Source organism: Mobula birostris, chromosome 27 (genome assembly GCF_030028105.1).
Source record: "Mobula birostris isolate sMobBir1 chromosome 27, sMobBir1.hap1, whole genome shotgun sequence".
Classification (NCBI taxonomy): Eukaryota; Metazoa; Chordata; class Chondrichthyes; order Myliobatiformes; family Myliobatidae; genus Mobula; species Mobula birostris.
In genome coordinates, this window is record NC_092396.1 from 21,278,300 (window position 1) to 21,296,958 (window position 18,659).

The window sequence follows — 18,659 nt, forward strand, 5'->3', positions numbered from 1 at the left end:
TAGCCCTATAGCACTTTCCAGAGGGGAGCCTTTGGGAAAATGCAGTTTGCAGAGTGGGTAGTGTCAGCAATGATTTCTCCCGCCAGCTTCTTTGTGCTCGACAAGTCCTGCGGCGATTGTTGACTACAGCCAGGGACCATTTCCGCTGCCCTGACAGTTCAGTGTAGTTTTTGTATATTGTGGGAGGAATGGACGCTGCACCGAACCAGAAAGTTTGGCTAAAATGAAGTGGCTATGGTATTGCTATTAGTTTATTGTTGTCACAGGTACAGTGAAAAGCTTTTGTCTGGCATGCCACACATAATCACAGTGAGGGAGGGGCTTCGTGCAGGGAAGCTTTAAACTGGAGCCTGCAGGCGATGCAGCATCTCGAGTGGGGTCCAACTGGGTGGGCTCACAAATGCAAGCTGGCAAAGGGTTTGTGAGCGGGATGGAATGGTTGAAATGAGCCGCAGGGATGAACTGCAGGGGAGGTTAAATGAGCACATGGGGAAGAAAGGAACGTGCTGAGAGAGCGAGATGAAGTAATGTGGCAGGAGGCTGATGCGGAGCAATAACATCAGCAGGCAAATAAACAAGCTGTCATTCACCGTGCCCCCCCCCCCCCCGAACAATCCCCCTGGCAAGGCTGTGGAGAGCCGGTGAGATCAGCGCGCAAGCTGGAGGCCGTAGCTCCTTCTGTTCAGCCTCCTTTTTATTTCGGTGGGAAACGAGATCCTGCCCCCTCCCTGAACAGCTTTCCTCCAGCAGGCAGCAGCTCCTTCGCTGGCGAGCGCCGGCGGTGCTGTGCTGCACAGCGGGCAGTCACCGAGTGAACGAGAGCCACTCGCCTCCTCCCGCCACGCTTGCCCCACTCTCCCCTCACCGTCACCTCCTTGCTCAGCGTCAGCACCAACATCCTCACCCCGGCCTCGGTCACACGGGCTGACCAGTGAGCAAACTGCCCGAGGAACTCAGCGGGTCGGGCAGCACCTGCGGATGGGAAATGGACCTTTGATGTTTCCGGCTGAGACCCTCCTTTTGAAAGCTGCGATTGAATTCACCTCTACCACCACCCCTAGCGTCCATTCCAGACCCCAATCACTAGTAGCATAAGTAAGTTTATCCTCAGGTCACTTTTGGCAATAACCTTCATTCCAGGTGCCCATGTTTTTGACCCTTCCCCCAAAAGGTAAACTCTCTCCCTACATACTCTATCTAATCTCAAGTCAAGTCAAGTCACTTTTTATTGTCATTTCAACCATAACTGCTGCTACAGAACATAGTAAAAATGAGACAACGTTTTCCAGGACCATGGTGCTACATGAAACAATACAAAAACTACACTGAACTACTGAAGAAAAAAACACAAAAACTACACTAGACTACAGACCTGTCCAGGACTGCATAAAGTGCACAAAACAGTGCAGGCACTACAATAAATAATAATAAATAATAAACAAGACAATAGGCACAGTAGAGGGCAGTAGGTTGGTGTCAGTCCAGGCTCTGGGTATTGAGGAGTCTGATGGTTTGGGGGAAGAAACAGTTGCACAGACTGGTTGTGAGAGCCCGAATACTTCGGTGCCTTTTGCCAGATGGCAGGAGGGAGAAGAGTTTATATGAGGGGTGCATGGGGTCCTTCATAATGCTGTTTGCTTTGCGGATGCAGTGTGTGGTGTAAATGTCCGTGATGGCAGGAAGAGAGACCCCGATGATCTTCTCAGCTGACCTCACTATCCGCTGCAGGGTCTTGCGATCTGAGATGGTACAATTTCCGAACCAGGCCGTGATGCGGCTGCTCAGGATGCTCTCAATACAACCTCTGTAGAATGTGGTGAAGATGGGGGGTGGGAGATGGACTTTTCTTAGCCTTTGCAGAAAGTAGAGACGCTGCTGGGCTTTCTTTGCTATGGAGCTGGTGTTGAGAGACCAGATGAGATTCTCCACCAGGTGGACACCAAGAAATTTGGTGCTCCCAACGATCTGTATGGAGGAGTCGTTGATGTTCAATGGAGAGTGGTTGCTCCATGTCCTCCTGAAGTCAACAACCATCTCTTTTGTTCACATTCAGAGACAGGTTGTTGGCTCTACACCAGTCCATTAGACGCTGCACCTCCACTCTGTATGCTGACTCATCGTTCTTGCTGATGAGACCCACCACAGTCGTGTCATCGGCAAACTTGATGATGTGGTTCAAGCTGTGTGTTGCAGCACAGTTGTGGGTCAGCAGAATGACATTTTTAAAAGATTATTTTCTCAACCACTTTTCCCATTTTCCGTATAAAAGGTCTCTACCCGAAACATCAACGGTCCATTTCCCTCCACAGATCCTGCCTGACCCACTGAGTTCCTTGGGCTGTTTGTTTATCACCCCCGATTCCAGTATACGTAGCCTCTTGTGTCTCCAAGAGGCAATCAAACATGGCTGCCTGTGGCCTCCTGCATAGCGCTGGCAGTGCTGGCCAGCGAAAGGGCTGGGGGTGGGGGGGAAGGGAGGTAACCCCCTGCAACACTTCACCAGTTAGCACTATGCCCAATTCAAGATGAGGGCATCACCTGTGTGGTTTGTTAACACAACTGGGGGAGTTTGAGACTTGGAGTTTCGGGTCTCCGTCATCAACGAGTTCCTGGGGTCAATATTGAAGGCTGAAGGCCAAAGTCAGTGAGTCTGGAGGTCGAGGCCCGATGGCCAAAGGCTTGAATCTGCAAGTCCACTGGAGGCCAGAGGCCCAAAGTCGGCCTATCCTGGGGCTCGAGGCCTGTCTGTACATTGCAATGGGTGGGAGGGAGGCTCGGGCTTTTTTTGCTGTTATTATCTTGTTTTGTTACTGTTGCTTGAGTTTTTCTACTGAACATTGTGGGCATATTGTACTAATGCCAGAAAGTGCGGCAAAATAGCAGGCTGACCCCACGCATCCTTGGGTTGTGTTGGTTGTTCACACAAACAATGCATTTCTATTATGTTTCGGTGTACGCGTGATAAGTAAATGAATCGGACTGCCAAATATCAGAAAGAGCGTCTCCTTTTGAACTACTTATTATATATGTAGTTTTATTGTAATTTACAGTTTTTACTATATTGTATTGCAAAGTACTGCTGCTGTAAAACAACAAACGTCATGATTTATGCCATTATGATTCTGCATTCAGGAATGCTTTGTGGTAGGGTGAGGGATTAAAACAGTATTTACGTCAGGAGGGGGAGAAGGCTTCCTCGAGGGGGCTGCCTGCTCCCTGACCCACCCACTTGCTGACAGACAGAGTTTCCTTGGGGAGCTGGCAGATCTCCACATTGGACTCCACCTTGCCATGAAGATCATGACGTGACAGTGATGAAGATCCACTTGCTGTTTGTACTTTAACACTTTAACAATGAAAGTGGCGAGAAGAGGAGTGACAACTCTTCCCCATGGGCTGGGCCATGGTGCAAAAGTTGAGCATTCAAGAATGTTTCTCAATACCTGGCTTGCATCATACCAATGAGGTAACCGTAGCCTCTGGCCAGGAGCAGATGTCGTCAGGTGGTGCCCAACCTTTCTAGTGTGTTTCGACCCTTTACCACTACACTGTCCAGTTGGCGGGTCAGCAGTGGTGGCCAAGTCACTGCCCATCTGCCCCTGACTTGCAGCTCAACTCCTCTCGCCTGCTCCATATCCAGTGAGAGGCTCGTTCTGCTTCCCCCCCTCCCCCATCCTGCGAGCTGCCCGGTTCTTGCTCTTTTCATCGGTCCAGTGCAGAGAACAACCTCCATGCCAATCTCTATCCACAGCCGATCTCCACGGGGAATAGTCACGTCTGCCATCTTTTGTCCCTGCACTCCTGGACTAAGGACTAGCTCTTCAGGGCCTTCCTCTCGTGAGCCCCCTCGCATCCTTCCTCCCGTGGTACTGTGAGCTCCACCAGGATGACTTTCTTGTCTTTGGTGGATCACAGTACGTTGAAATGGTGTGAAAGGAGGATGTTGAACCATGGTGCTAAATACAGCCTGAGGGATTACCACCTCAACAAGCATCTGTGATCCCAGAGTCACACCTTCAAAGCATCACCTCAAGATCAAACGATCAGAGTTCTTGGAAAGCCCTGGAAAACCGCCAGCTGAGCCCTCCCACGCTACTTTGGCAAGAACCCTGCTTTGTGACAAAGCAAGAGTACAAAACTATTGCAGAGTGTGGAATGAGAGAGGATTTCACCCATCTCCCAGGCAGCATCTAGCCCTCAGCCAACATGGCTGATGCCGATGATGATCAGGGCCTTGCATCCTGCACCTGAGAAGTACCTCCGTGGTGGTAAAGTACCTTGGGTTCTGTAGTCATGAGAGGGCCACTGAGATCAGGTTCCTCCCACCATTTTACTCTCCCAAGCTGTCTTTGATTTCCAACGTGCCAATTCTGTAAAATTGCTGTAATCACACATCACCTTCTCCCTCACCTGTTAAGATCTGATGTGTGACTCACCACCAGTGACTTAATCTCTGGGCTCAGGTGACAGTTTAGAAACTACTGGCTCCTAATTTTCTGAACTCCATGATGTCACCTAAACCTGTGGTTAGATTGGGGTTGCGTAATTAACCCCCGGCAGACTTTATTCTCGAGCGGCTTCTTCATTGTTTCAATCAAATGGTGGCTTGCCGCTTCATTTTTCAAAATTACAGGCTCTCCACATCTCTGCGAATCTCGCCCCACTGCACGTAGGCAATGCCCAGGCAGCATCAGCTCCCAAAGGACTTATAGTTTCCGTACATTAAAAAAAAAGGCCAAGTTCCTCCCGCACCTCATTTGGTGCATCGGGCGGCAACTTCGGGCTGTTTATTTAGCACTTATCTGTTTTAGGAGAGCAAGTTACCAGTTTGATGCTTAACCCAGCATGGGCTGGACGTCGTGCAAGGAGCCAGCCGGATTTGAACCCGGGACCACACGGCCTGAGGCCCAGTGCGGATACCGCTACACCAATGACAAAGACTTCTACGCGCAACGGATCCTCTCACAAATTAGCCTGAGTCTCAGTAGGTTAACCACAGCAGCCACAGGTTGAGATGGCTGCAATTTTTGCTTGAGTTGGTACTCAGCCTGAACTACAACCTTACATCATCCCAGCATGCAAATAACATTTAAATCTCCCATAGTTTTTGAGACTATGATTACCAGTGTTCAGTTGTGGGAAAACATTAGTGCATGTGGACTGTAAATTAAGTACATTAATTCGAGGCTCCCCCAGCTCATTCACTGAAGACTTGTTTCTCATAGAAAGGCTACCATTGTCCCATCTGTGGGACTGGACTGAGACTGGCTCTGGGAGGCAAAGGGACAGGACTTTCATGCATTGCCAAACCAAAATGCTTCTTTCTGAATGAAGGAAAAGATTTCTTTATATTAAAAAAAAAGCTGAGTGATGTAATTTGAAAGGCAAATCTATCACCAGGAGCCGCTACCGCTCAGCCCAGGAATGGCTGATATTGAGAAATTGGCTCCTCCTTCTCACACCGGGAAGGGAACAGGGGGTAACTAGCTGTTGCAAATGTGCGCGCATCTCGAGTCCGTTACGAAGGCCATTTTAACACCCATTCTAAGAACAAGGGCATCTGTAGCTAGATCAGCAAATGTTGACTGTCCCTGATTGCCTTTGACCTGGGCCTGCTTCAGAAGGTAATTACCCACAATGCCACAGGTATGGGCCCCTGGTGATACCAAACTGACAAATGTTCCAGATTATTGGAAGTTTCTCTTAATAGCTTTACTATATATGTTTTACATGTTACTAAGTATTATAACGAACTTTTCACTGAACCACATATAAAATGCTGGAGGAACTCAGCAGGTCGGGCAGCAGCTATTGGAGGGGTACTTTTCAGGTTGAGCCCCTTCCTCAAGAAAATTTAAACTGAATGGTGAACACAGAAGCACACTGGACCCTGGCTCTGCCTAGAAGCCTGTTCTCTGAGTCAGAAACTGATCAGGATTTCCAAACAACCAGATGCTGGATTACTGGACTTCTCCTGCAACGGTCACCTTTACTGACACCAGAATTTTAATTCCAGGGTTTATCTTAATCTTCTAAATGTATGTGCCCCAGTTTTCACGTAACTTAAGGCCCTGAATCATAATTTGAAGCCCCTGGACCATTAGCCTTGGACTGCAGAAGGTAGAGGTACATAGCCAGCAACCCCACAGCTCACTGGGATTTGCAGCCTGTGAATGCACAGGGAGGTGGGCGCTGGGATCATGCACCTCACTGAGGACAGCATGAGATGTCGGTGAGACGGTATGAGAAATATACTTTTTGTATAGAGGTGGGACAGAAGAAATAGGACCTTAAGATTCTTGATCCAGCGCGATTTTCTCAGCAGCTCATGTACAAAAGGAATACTGTATCGTCAATCGACTGTATCAGGCAGTTAATTGTACAGATCTCATCCCAGGAAAACAAAATCAGTGTTGTCACTGGAGAATGAGCATCTTTGATTTAAAAAAAATGCCAAGGTTTCGACTCATTGAACTGAACACAGTGGCTCCCCTCCCGAAACAACTTCACCATGACAAAGTTGGACTCGCGTTATTTTCTGAATTATTATTTCATTCTGAGACCACAGCAGGAGGGATTTAGCAGCTCTCCTCAAGCAGGAAATGAACCAAGCAGAAGCCCTATTCTTTACAGTTACTCCAAGACTGGCACCATGATTCAGTCAATCCCTGTGATAAACCCCCTTTGGGAAGACTTGCTGATACTCCTTCAGGTTAATGGACGTGGAGTATTTGGAGGTAGAATTAACAGTCGACGAAACCTATGTTACCACTATAGTGCAGAAAATAGCCTGACTGAAGATTCTATCCTTTGTAATTATTCTATGCTTTGTAACGTTATCTGTCTATTAATATGTTGGACATATTTGGACTGGACCGGCCAGCAATCCTTCAGTATGCTTGCGGAATATTCAGAAGAAGAATTAACCATGAGGAAAGGCTGTGCTATTACTGTTTCTCGAAATAATGGTGTAGTCTGAGAATAACAACCTATAGTTGAAGCTCATTTTAGGGAACTGGAAATTCAAGCTTAGAAATTCAATAAACGTCAAAAATTCTGCAGATGCTGGAAATCCAAAGCAACACACAGACACATACACACACACACACACACACACACACACACACACACACACACACACACACACACACACACTCACACACAATGCTGGAGGAACTCAGCAGGCCAGACAGCATCTACGGAAATGAACAAACAGTTGATATTTCGGGCTGAGACTCTTCTTCAGGACTGGAAGGCAAGGGCGAAGGCACCAAAATAAAAAGGGAGGGGAAGGAGGAGAACTAGAAGATGATAGGTGAAGCCAGGTGGGTGGGAAAGGTAGAGGACTGGAGAAAAAGTAAGTTTTAGGAGAGGAGAGTGAATCATAGGCGAAAGGGAAGGAGGAGGGGCATCAGGCAGAAGTGATAGGCAGGTGAGAAGAGGTCAGAGGCCAGAGTGGGAGGGAAAAATGGGAAGGAAAAATCGATATTCATGCCATCTGGTTGGAGGCTACTCAGATGGAGTATAAGGTGTAGCTCCTCGGTCGGCTTCATCGTGGCATGAGGAGGCCATGGACCAACACGTCGGAGTGGGAGTGGAAATCGGAATTAAAATGTTTGGCCACTGGGAAGTTCCGCTTTTGGTGGATGGAGCAGAGGTGCTTGACGAGATGTCCATTTATACAACATCCGATTTATTGCCAGACTAACTCGGCCCATCCTGGGATTTTCAAACATATTACTTCGCCCCAACCCCCGCCAGTCTTCTTCATATCTTGGCTAATTGTGAGACTTGATTAAAATGTCAAAAACATCACAGATGTCTAAGCCATTGGGAAATAGATTTCATTTAAATGCTTTACAAGCTGTTCAAGCCCCAGTCTGATTCTAAAATGGAATAAAATTAATATTATTTAGGTGCCTGACTGAGACAAACAAAAGTCTGCAAGCACAGGAGATACACATAACACACCGGAGGAATCAGATAGTCAGGCAGGATCTATAGAGGGAAATGGCCAGGTGATGCTTTGGGTTGAGACCCTTCATCTGGATTGATGCAGCACGTGACCCGAAACGACGACTATTCAATTCCCTCCATTGTTCTGCCTGACCCGCAGAGTTTCTCCAGCGCTTTGCGTGTTGTTCCGGTATCTGCAGTCTTTTCTGTGTCCTCATCAATACTGTGTCATATTGCTCTTCCAGCCAATGGCTCAGAAGCGTCTCATCTGCCCGCCCTCCCGCACACTAATTGACCAATCATAACTCAGAATAAAGTGTAAAGTTACAGGTAAACAATAAAGTGCAAGATCATAATGAGGTAAATTGTGAGGTCAAGAATCCATCTTCCTGGAGATATTTGAGGACATAACAAGTGCAGTGGATAGATGAGCGTTAATTAGTTGGATTTCCAGAAGGCGTTCAATAAGGTGCCACATAAAAGACTTATCCATTAGATAAGGATGCATAGAGTTAGGGGTGATGAATTAGCATAGATGGAGGATTGGTTAACCAATAGAAAGCAGAGAGTTGGGATACATGAGTGTTACTCTGGTTGGCAATCAGTGGTGACCGGTTTGCCGCAGGGGTCGGTGCTGGGCCCGCAACTGTTCACTATACATATTAACGAGCTGGAAGAGGGGACAGAGTGTAGTGTATCTAAGTTTGCTGATGATACAAAATTGAGTGGAAAAGCAAATTGTGCAGAAGATATGAAGAGTCTGCAAAGAGATATAAATAGGTTAAGTAAATGGACAAGAGTCTGGCAGATGGAATACAATGTTGGTAAATGCGAGGTCATCCACTTTGGAAGGAAAAATGGAAGAGCAGATTATTATTTAAATGGTAAAGAATTGCAGCATGATGCTGTGCAGGGGGACTTGGGAGTGCTTGTGCATGAATCACAAAAGGTTGGTTTGCAGATGCAGCAGACTATCAAGAAGGCAAATGGGATGTTGGCCTTCATTGCTAGAGGGACTGAATTTCAGAGCAGGGAGGTTATGCTGCAACTGTACAGGGTACTGGTGAGGCCGCACCTGGAGTACTGCATGAAATTCTGGGCTCTTTACTTGAGGAAGGATATACTGGCTTTGGAGGTGGTGCAGAGGAGGTTACCAGGTTGATTCCAGGGATGAAGGGATTAGACTATGCGGAAAGATTGAGTTGCCTGGGACTGTACTCGCTGGAATTCAGAAGCATGAGGGGAGATCTTATAGAAACATATAAAATTATGAAAGGCATAGATAAGATAGAGGTAGGAAAGTTGTTTCCACTGGTAGGTGAGACTAGAACTAGGGGACATAGCCTCAAGGATCGGGGGAGTAGATTTAGGACAGAGATGAAGAGGAACTGCTTTTCCCAGAGGCTGGTGAATCTGCAGAATTCTCTGCCCAATGAAGCAGTGGAGGCTACCTCAGTAAATATATTTAAGACAAGGTTGGATAGATTTTTGCATAGTGGGGAAATTAAGGGTTATGGGGAAAAGGCAGGTAGGTGGAGATGAGTCCATGGCCAGATCAGCCATGATCTTATTGAATGGCAGAGCAGGCTCGATGGGCCAGATCGTACAGGAGGTCATTTCTAGAGTCTGATAACAGTGGGATAGAAGTTGTCCTTGAGCCTGGTTGTACTTGCTTTCAGGCTTTTGTGTCTTCTGCCTGATGGGAGAGGAGAGAAGGAAGGAAGGTCTGGAGTGGGTTGATTATAACCCTCAACAACTGAAGCTGTTCATACTGAATAAATAGCATAAGCTGGAAATATTCAGCTGGTCAGGCAGCAACTGTGAAGAGAGAAAGAATGAGCTGTTTCAGGTTGATGATCTTTCACATGCACCGAAGAGAGGTCATTAACTTGAAAATCTAGCAACACACACACAAAGTGCTGGAGGAACTCAACAAGTCAAGCAGTGTCTATGGAGGGGAATAAATGGTTGATGTTTCAGACCAGGATCCTTCCTGCGTTACTCAAGATTTCCAGCATCAGCCAAATCTCTTGTATTTATGTCTTGAAACTCTTGCATACTTTCTCGGCACAGATGCTGTCCCGCCTGCTGAGTATTTCCTGCTTGTTCCAACTCAGAGATCGTGAGATTCACTATCCAAGCTCGGGCATGAAGACTGACCTTTGGCAAGACACCAGCTATCACAAAACTGTGGCCATCAGCAAGGAGGTGACTATTCCCAATGAGAAAGGGAAACGCTACTGATTAAAATGCATGAAACAATGTGAATACTTGTGTACGAGCTGAACTCAAGTGTAAGCAGCAGCTCACCTTGTCCAGCTTGGCCTCGATTTCCACGACATCTGTCTCCACCTCCTCAATTGTCGCTCTGCAATAAAAACAGAAACTTAACAATTAATTCAGTTACAGCCACCCACTATTCAACACTGGTCACTTCACTACAGAATTACACTCGCTGCATCAAAACAACAAGCCCTCAGCCATTTAAGTGCCGTTTATTAAGACTTAATGATCTGAACAAGTTACATTCAGATCAATAACCAGAAAAAAATGATTCACACTTGTTTAAATGCAAATAGGAATCAGTTTCCATGGTATAACAAGGGACAGGTGGTGCTGGAAGAAATGAGCAAACCAAGAGTGGGGATTAGCATTTTCACGATTTCAGTGTTGACACTGCACAGGAAAACATGTCGAAGCTGCAGAGTGGACAAGTTATGAGAGGCTTAAACAAAGAAAAACAAAATTACATAAGGCCAACTTCTATATGACAACACATCTGATGAAAGGTCTCAGCCCAAAATGTCGACGCTTTTTTTCCTTTCCATAGATGCTGCCTGACCTGCTGAGTTCTTTCAGCATTTTTTATTTTTATTTATCGAGATACAGTGCGGAATAGACCCATCTGGCTATTTGAGCCGCATCACCTGCCAACCCCCGACTTAATGCTAGCTTGATCACGGGACAATTTACAATGACCAACCAACCTACCGACCGGTCAGTCTTTGGACCGTGGGAGGAAACCGGAGCACCCGGAGGAAACCCGTGTGGTTACGGGGAGAATATACAAACTCTTTACAGAGAGCAGTCGGATTGAACATGGGTCAATCTGGTACTTTAAAGCGTTGTGCTAACCACTACGCTACTGTGCTGCCTTTGTGTGTGCTACTCTGGTTTTTCAACATCTGTAGAATCACTTGTGTTTCTGAGAACAATCCTTAAACCTTTAAACAAGATCCCCCTTGTGCTTATGTTTACTTAATCCCTGACTTTTAGACTTACAAGGAAGATGAGTTCCAAATCTGTCTATGGTAATATTCTCTACAATATATTCTCCATTAAGGTGCACGACTAAGTGTTTCCACTTCTCCGTAGAGATTGGACATCGATAAGAGCAGGAACACCTATTGCAGAGGGGTTTCATATTCGTAGCCTCTGTAGTAAGGGCTTCATGGGGGAAAGGATGAGCAAGTCACATGAACTCTTCCACTTGGTCCAGTGTGCCACACAATTATGGCTGATTGAATTCAACCTCAGCTCCACGGTCTCACTTGCTCCTTCTAACTCTGGATTTTAGCCCAAAGTCCTGCCTGTCTCACCTTCAAACATAATCAATGATTCTGCTTCAATGCAGTCTGAGTTGCAGAGTTCCAAAGATTCACAACCCCCTCAGAGAAGAAATTTCTCCTCATTTCCTTCTTAAATAGGTGACGCTTATTCTGAAACAATGATCTTTAGTATTAGATCTTCCATATAAGGTGAAATGGTCTCTCTTCTTTAACCCTCAGAATCATAGATCTTTCAAAAGAATCACCTCGCATTCTTCTACACACCAAGAACTTCAGGCCCAACTTATTCAATTCTGCTTTATAAGACAAGTCCTATCAACTACTACCTGTGAACTGCATTCTCTGCAAATATCTCCTTCCTGAAATGAGCAGGCATAAACTGCATGGTGCACCAGATGTGGTCTTAACAAAGTTCTGTACAATTAGAGTAAGACTCCACTATTTTCATACACAGGTTCCTTTCGAATGAAAAGTAGCATTCCATTTATCCTCCTGACAGCTTGCTGGGTGTACTTAAAGCAAAGATTAATAGGTTCTTGATTAGTAGAAGGTGTCAAAAGTTATGGGGAGAAGGCAAGAGAATGGGGCTGAGAGGGAAAATAAATCAGCTATGATCAAATGCTAGAACATACATGATGGGCTGAATGGCCTAATTCTGCTCCTATGTCTTATGGTAAACCTAGGCCCCCTGCTTTTGCCTTCTCCTGATCTTTCCTATTCACTGTGTCCGGGCCCCTCACTAGTTCAGTATGTAAAATTAGCTCTCCCCAGAGTCTCCTCAGTTTCACAGTAAACAGCCCCATCTTTTCCAATTATTCCTCACAGCTACAGTCCCAGCAGCATTCCGAAACATCTCCTCTGTACTCTCCCCAGTGCAGTCATCATTTTCCTGTAACATGGGACCAGAACTGCACCCAAGGATTTAAAGCAACTCACTTGACCTCCCACCTGATTAGCTGCGGTCGGGGTCAAGGACACTGACCCAGTGCAGGACAGACAGAAGAGGGTCATTATCACACCTGACCTCCCACCTAATTAGCAAAGGTCAGGGTCAAGGACACTGACTCAATGCAGGACAGACAGAGGAGGGTTGTTATCACACTTGAGCTGTCCCTGCGACTGAAACAATCCTGACATGACATAGAATATCAGAGCAGAAACAACCTGCATGGTGATCAATCCTTAGTCCCTGATAAACGTTATGTTCCAGAATCACTCAGTAAAGCCAGGAACTCCCATTTTTAACTTCAGAGTCTTAAGCACAGTCACAGGCTATTCAACCCAGCTGACTGAGATTCCCATCGAAGCTAGTCCCTTTTGCTCATGTTCGGTCCATGTCCCTCTCACCCTTTTCTATCCGCGACACCATCCAGGGGTCTTCTATTGTTTATGCAGCTGCACTGATCTGTACTGCCTGTGTTGCTCTTTCATTGCGAGCCATTTCCTGAGAGCAAGTGGCCGGTGAGACAAGCACGAGTGTCTCTGCTCAGCAGGATGCTCCTGTAAGCTGGATGGAATTGATGAATAAACTCTTCTCGGCCTTCCAGCCGGGGTCGGGTATCCATTATAACCGACGTTTCAATGACACACTCCGCCATCTCCATCAGGGTTAAATCGCCATTCCCACCAAAGGAACTGCAGCTGGCCAAGAGGTGACTCCAAACTGGAAGGGCAGCAGAGGGGTCATTCATTATTCGTTGTCATCAGGTCTCTCTGAAACCTGAGGGACTAATCCTCAGACCCCAACTCACCCACAATTAAAGGAATAAAGACTGAAAACGGTAAGAGATGATTGATGAACCAGCCTTGTTAAGATGAACTGCCCATCCGGAGTTGGCTCCATCACGAGCACTAGTCTCTGTCGTATCCAGCACACCTTCAAGGAGCAGTGCCTCAAAAAGTGCATCATCCTTCATTAAGGACCCCCATCACCCAGGACATGCCTTATTCTCACTGTTACCATCAGGAAGGAGGTACAGAAGCCTGAAGGCACACAAACAGCGATTCAGGAACAGCTTCTTCCCCTCTGCCACCCAATTCCTAAATGGACATTGAACCCGTGAACACTACCTCACCACTTATTAAAATTTCTATTTTTGCACTACTTATTTAATTTAACTATTTAATACATATACTTACTGTAATTCACAGTTTTTTCTCTATTATTATGCACTGCATTGTACTGTTGCTGCAAAGTCAACAAATTTCACAACATATGCCGGTGATATTAAACCTGGTCCTGATTCAGAATTACTTTTAATGAAAAAACGTTACAAAAGCACAGTGTTGCTTCAAATGACATTCGGGCCAATAGAGAAAGGTGCATGATTTCAATTAATGGCACCTCTCCCTGGGCCTACTTAATAGACATGGGGGCTTGTTTATATTCTGATACTGGGAGCAGCCACCTGCTGTTACCTGAGCTGCCTTGGGAATCAATTACCTGGCAATTCATTTGACCCAGCACGAATTACGGGCTGGCTCTAAAAGGGGATCTGATCTGCCTTAGGTTTGCTAAGGACTGTTGAATGACTCCAACTAAAACTTTTTTAAGAAATCATGTGATTCACACCAGATGGCAGTTTCACTAAAGACTATGTACATTGAACCTCTGAAGACCTTAAACAGAGAATAATGACTGCACTTGTCAGTAACTGAGATGCCATAAACTAATGGAAGGGTTCAGGTGACATGGAGCACAGGAGCAAGGTGCACACAGTTTACAGTCAGCAGATGAACCCCGTTATAAGGTTACATTCATGAAGTCACTTCTTTCACTTCAGTTCCCAACCTGCCTCCCCTGAGGCCATGACTCACGCTGAGCAGCAGTAATTGGTGGAGGTGGGGGTGGGGGGGTGGAGGACTGCCTTTTGAAAACGATCAGATTGTATTTCAAAATTAAATGCAGCTAAAGAGCTGGTATCAAAATACTAATATCGCCTGAACAAGTTCAGGCTGCGAGCTGCACGCTACCTTACGTTTAGCTCTGTGTTTTCAAAATGGTTACTGGATTTTACGAGTCACTATGTGAGGTTTAAAGAGTCACTGGCCTTACCTGTGGAAAAACGCGGGCATGTAACAACCTGCACCTGAACGCCACCTAGAATGTTGCTAAATGACTCGATGCGCTCAACATAGCTGACAAACAAGAACGCTGAAAGCCAAGAGAATGTGTGAAAGAGCACGCAGGGTGCTTGGGATTGTAAAGAGTGCAAAGATATTGAAAGGAAAATTGATAAAACACAGGTTCAGCTACAATGGTAGCGTAGTGGTCAGCACAACGTTTTACAGTACCAGTGACCCGGGTTCAATTCCCGCCGTTGTCTGTGAGGAATTTGTACCCCTGAGTGCATGGGTTTCCTGCGGGTGCTCCAGTTTCCTCCCACAGTCCAAAGACGTACCGGTTGGTAGGTTAACTGGTCATTGTAAATTATCCTGTAATTAGGCTAGGATTAAACCAGGACACTCTGTTATCGAACCCATGTAAAGGCTTCAGAAAGGGGGCAAAAGAGATTCAGCAAGATAATTCTAAGAGGGTCTTCCATTACAGGATAGCCTGGGAAAACGGAGGTTCTCCTTGGCACCGAGGAGTTGGTAAAGAGATGATTAAAATCAAGTGTGGACAGAGTGAAGGGAGAGAAACTGTTCCCACTGGTAGAGGGTCAAGAAGTAAGGGGAAGACAAGTAAAACTATCGGCAAATGAACAAGAAATGACATGAGGAATTTTTTCTTTATGCAGTGAGTGTCACAATCTGGGAAGCACTGCTTGTGGGGGTGGTAGAGCCAGATACAAGTTCAAATTTATTGTCACTCAAGCGTACTAATATATATAGCTAAATGAAACAATGCTTCTCCAGGACCAAGGTGTAAAACACAGAACACATGTCATGCAGAGTGCATAAAATAATTAGCAGGTAAAGAAAGTATTCTGTAGATGTGCAAGTTGAGATAAAGTGTATATATGACATGTCGTTAAATATAAACCAGTATAATGCTACTGGTGCTGTCATAAACAATGTGTACTGGTTGTAGCAGGGGTTCAGACGTCTCACAGCCTGGGGGAAGAAGCTGTTACCCAGCCTGACGGTCCGTGTTCTTATACTGCGGTACCCTCTGCCTGACAATGGTGGGGGGGGGGGTCGAAGAGATTTGTGGGGTGGATCGGGAGGGGTCCTTGACAATGCTAAGGGATCGATTGTAGTATTTAAAAGGAAGCTGATTACATTTTTCAAAGAAAAAGAAATGCGGATGAATACTGTGCGGGGGTGGAAGGCTGTCACACAGAGACAGCATAATCCTGATGAGTCGAATAGCCTCCCTTTTGTGCTCTAAGAGCTCTGAGAACTAATTGATATTAAGCTATGAGGACACTGGGCAACAACAAGATAGATTTTCAGGAGGACTTGAAGTGAAAGATAGAATTGTAGGAATACGTCAGGGCTCATCACTTCTACCTGCTTCCAGCTTTTGGCTTTGTATTTGATGTGTCTTATACCAATGTTATTATTCAGCTAGACTGGGTATAATATAGTCTCTTGAGCTAGTAGGGAAGTCACCAGGGCATTGTCCATTGTGTCTAACAAACTACAGGATCACAGATGCTCTCTTTAGCTCAGGGCTGTGAGAAGGTCACATCACAGCTCTGTGGTTTCTCAGAACAACAGCTTCCCAGGGAAGCTAGCAATTTGCTCTATGCACTGTGGTTAATAACATCATGACTTTACGGGCAGGGCAGATGGACAAGCAGGTTCTGGAATTCACTCCCAACTCCTTCATACACAGCTGTGGTTTAATATAATTACAGAACGGCACTAACGTCGGACCAAACCACTGTTATTACGTTAACGCAAACTTTAAAATGTTTGAGATTGCGGAGTATTTAGATTTCTAAGTATTCAGTTATTCCTTTCCACCACCTTTGTCGTTTCTTTAGCATTTGTCTGCTTTTTACAAGGCCGAGTTGCTAGCTCGACGCTCAACCCAGCATAGATGGAAAGCATGGCAAGGAGCTGGCCAGATTCGAACCCCAGACCTCTCCACCACTTGTGGTGCATCAGGTGGCAACCTCTGCTGTTATTTTAGCATTTGTCTGCCGTTTATGAAGTTGAATTGCTATCCTGATGCTCAACCCAGCACGGATGAAAAGTTTGCAAAGCATGCAAGGACAGACATCCCACCTCTCCCAGAAGTTCTGGGAATCTCCCGCATATTGATAGTGGCTCCCTGATGCCCGCAAATTATATACAATATCCCGGAATTCGATTTTTGAGAGTGAGCAAATGAGAGAGCATGAGAGAGAGCACGTGAGAGAGAGCGAGAGAGAGAGAGAAAGAGAGAGCACCATGTCAGAGTATTCCAAAAAAAGAAAATATAAAATGTACATCACCCCAGACTACACTAAAGTGTACCCTTACCTAATAGGGGTCAAAAATAATGACAGTGTTGCTCGCTGTACTGTTTGCAACAGTGACTTTTCTATTGCCCATAAGACTGTAAAAGACATATTGAGGTGAGTTTAACAGGTGTCATTTGTTCATTAGCATAGCTAATGTTATTTAAACTAGCTGGCCAGCTGCTAAGGAGCTACTCTATCCCACCTCTCCTGGAAGTTCCGGGAGTCTCCCGCAAATTGATGGTGCTACCTCCCTGAAATGAGTTTTTGCAGGGTGGGTTGTCTGCAAGGAGGAGCTGACCGGATTCGAACCCAGGACCATTTGCCTCGAAGTCCAGTGCTGATGCCACTACATCACCAAAAAATGATTTGACGCTGAGTGACATGCAGACATTAGGGCAGGAAACCAAAATGGCAGCCGTATCTTGAAGGAGAAATGGTGGTTGGAAAGTGAAATGTTGAGCTCCAGTTGAGGATGCTAATGGTAGAACAATTAAATTCGGGGATGAAGATAAGTTTGGATAGGGAGGAGGGCGGCTGACTCATGGGATCCAAGGGATGAAGAGGCAGAGGGTGGCGAGACCATAGAGGGAGTGCATCTGTCTGTGTCTACGCGTCATGAGTGTGGAAGGTGGTAGCCTTAGGGATGGCATGGATCTGTGATCTAACGCAAACCTCAGGATCAACACTGTGGACAGTCTGGTTCACTTTCAGACAGTTGCCAGGAAGAGAGTTGAGTGAGTTGCCTTGGATCAGTTCATTATGGGATCCAGATTTCAATTATAAATGGTGCCAAGCTGCAGTGGCCATTGGGTCTGTCATGGCTTGGGTGAAGTTTTTTAGGTTCGTAGGGATGGTTTTTGGGGACAATGTGGGAAGGTAGGGGTCAGGGGTGAGGGGACAGAGAGGTCAGGGGCAGTAAGAGTTAGGGGAAAGAGGCAGAGCTCGGAGTGCTCCTAGGTTAGAGATCAGTGATCCCCAAGGTTGGCGAGGCCTGGGGTCAGAGGTCAAAGGTCAGCAGGTCCTGAGACTGGAGGCCCAAGGTTAGAGAACAGCTCCTGAGGTCGGAGTGGTAAGCCCTGGGGTCGAAGCCCAGAGATTAGCAGGTCCAGAGGTCGAAGCCCCTAGATCGGTGATTCCAGAGGTCATTGATCTGATGTCTGTGAGTCTGGGGCCACGGTCTGGAGGTTGCAGGCCTGAAGATGGCATATCCTGGGATTGCAGGCCCATCTGTGTGTGTAGTTGGGGAGGGGGGGAGGGAAGGAATAGGAAAGAGGTTTGTTTTGCTGTTGTTGTTTGTTGCATGCTGCTCTGCTGAACATTGCAGACATGTTACGTTAGCACCGTAATGTGTGGCGACACTTGGTGCGGAGTTCTCAGACATCCTCAGATTGTGTTGGTTGTTAAAACCAACGACGCATTTCACCATATTTTCCAATGAACATGCGCCTAATAAATAAATCCAATCGAATCGGATTTACAACTTGTATTGAGTACTTTGCTAATTGAAGTCCAGTGCCCATGTTAAAAAAACGATTGACAATTTTTTTTACTGGAGGACACTTCACGCATCTACAATATTCTGCAGAAATCTTTGAAAATAGGATGGTCGCACAGCACAGAAAATCGCCCCATCAGCACCCACTTACACTCAACCCATTAAAAAAAAATCTCCAATCAACTCCCGCCCCCAGATTTTACCACTCACCTACACATCAAAGGCAATTTACAGTGGACAATA

General features: G+C 46.1%; 1 protein-coding gene across 1 annotated transcript in view; it reads right to left on the reverse strand.

The window, feature by feature from the left end:
• Window positions 1-18,659, reverse strand: part of acap3a (ArfGAP with coiled-coil, ankyrin repeat and PH domains 3a) — a 385,203-nt gene that overhangs the window by 207,059 nt on the left and 159,485 nt on the right. The window contains exon 2 of the mRNA XM_072245228.1: window positions 10,267-10,324. Within this exon, the coding sequence (XP_072101329.1) occupies window positions 10,267-10,324 (58 nt within the window). The remainder of the gene's footprint in view (window positions 1-10,266; window positions 10,325-18,659) is intronic.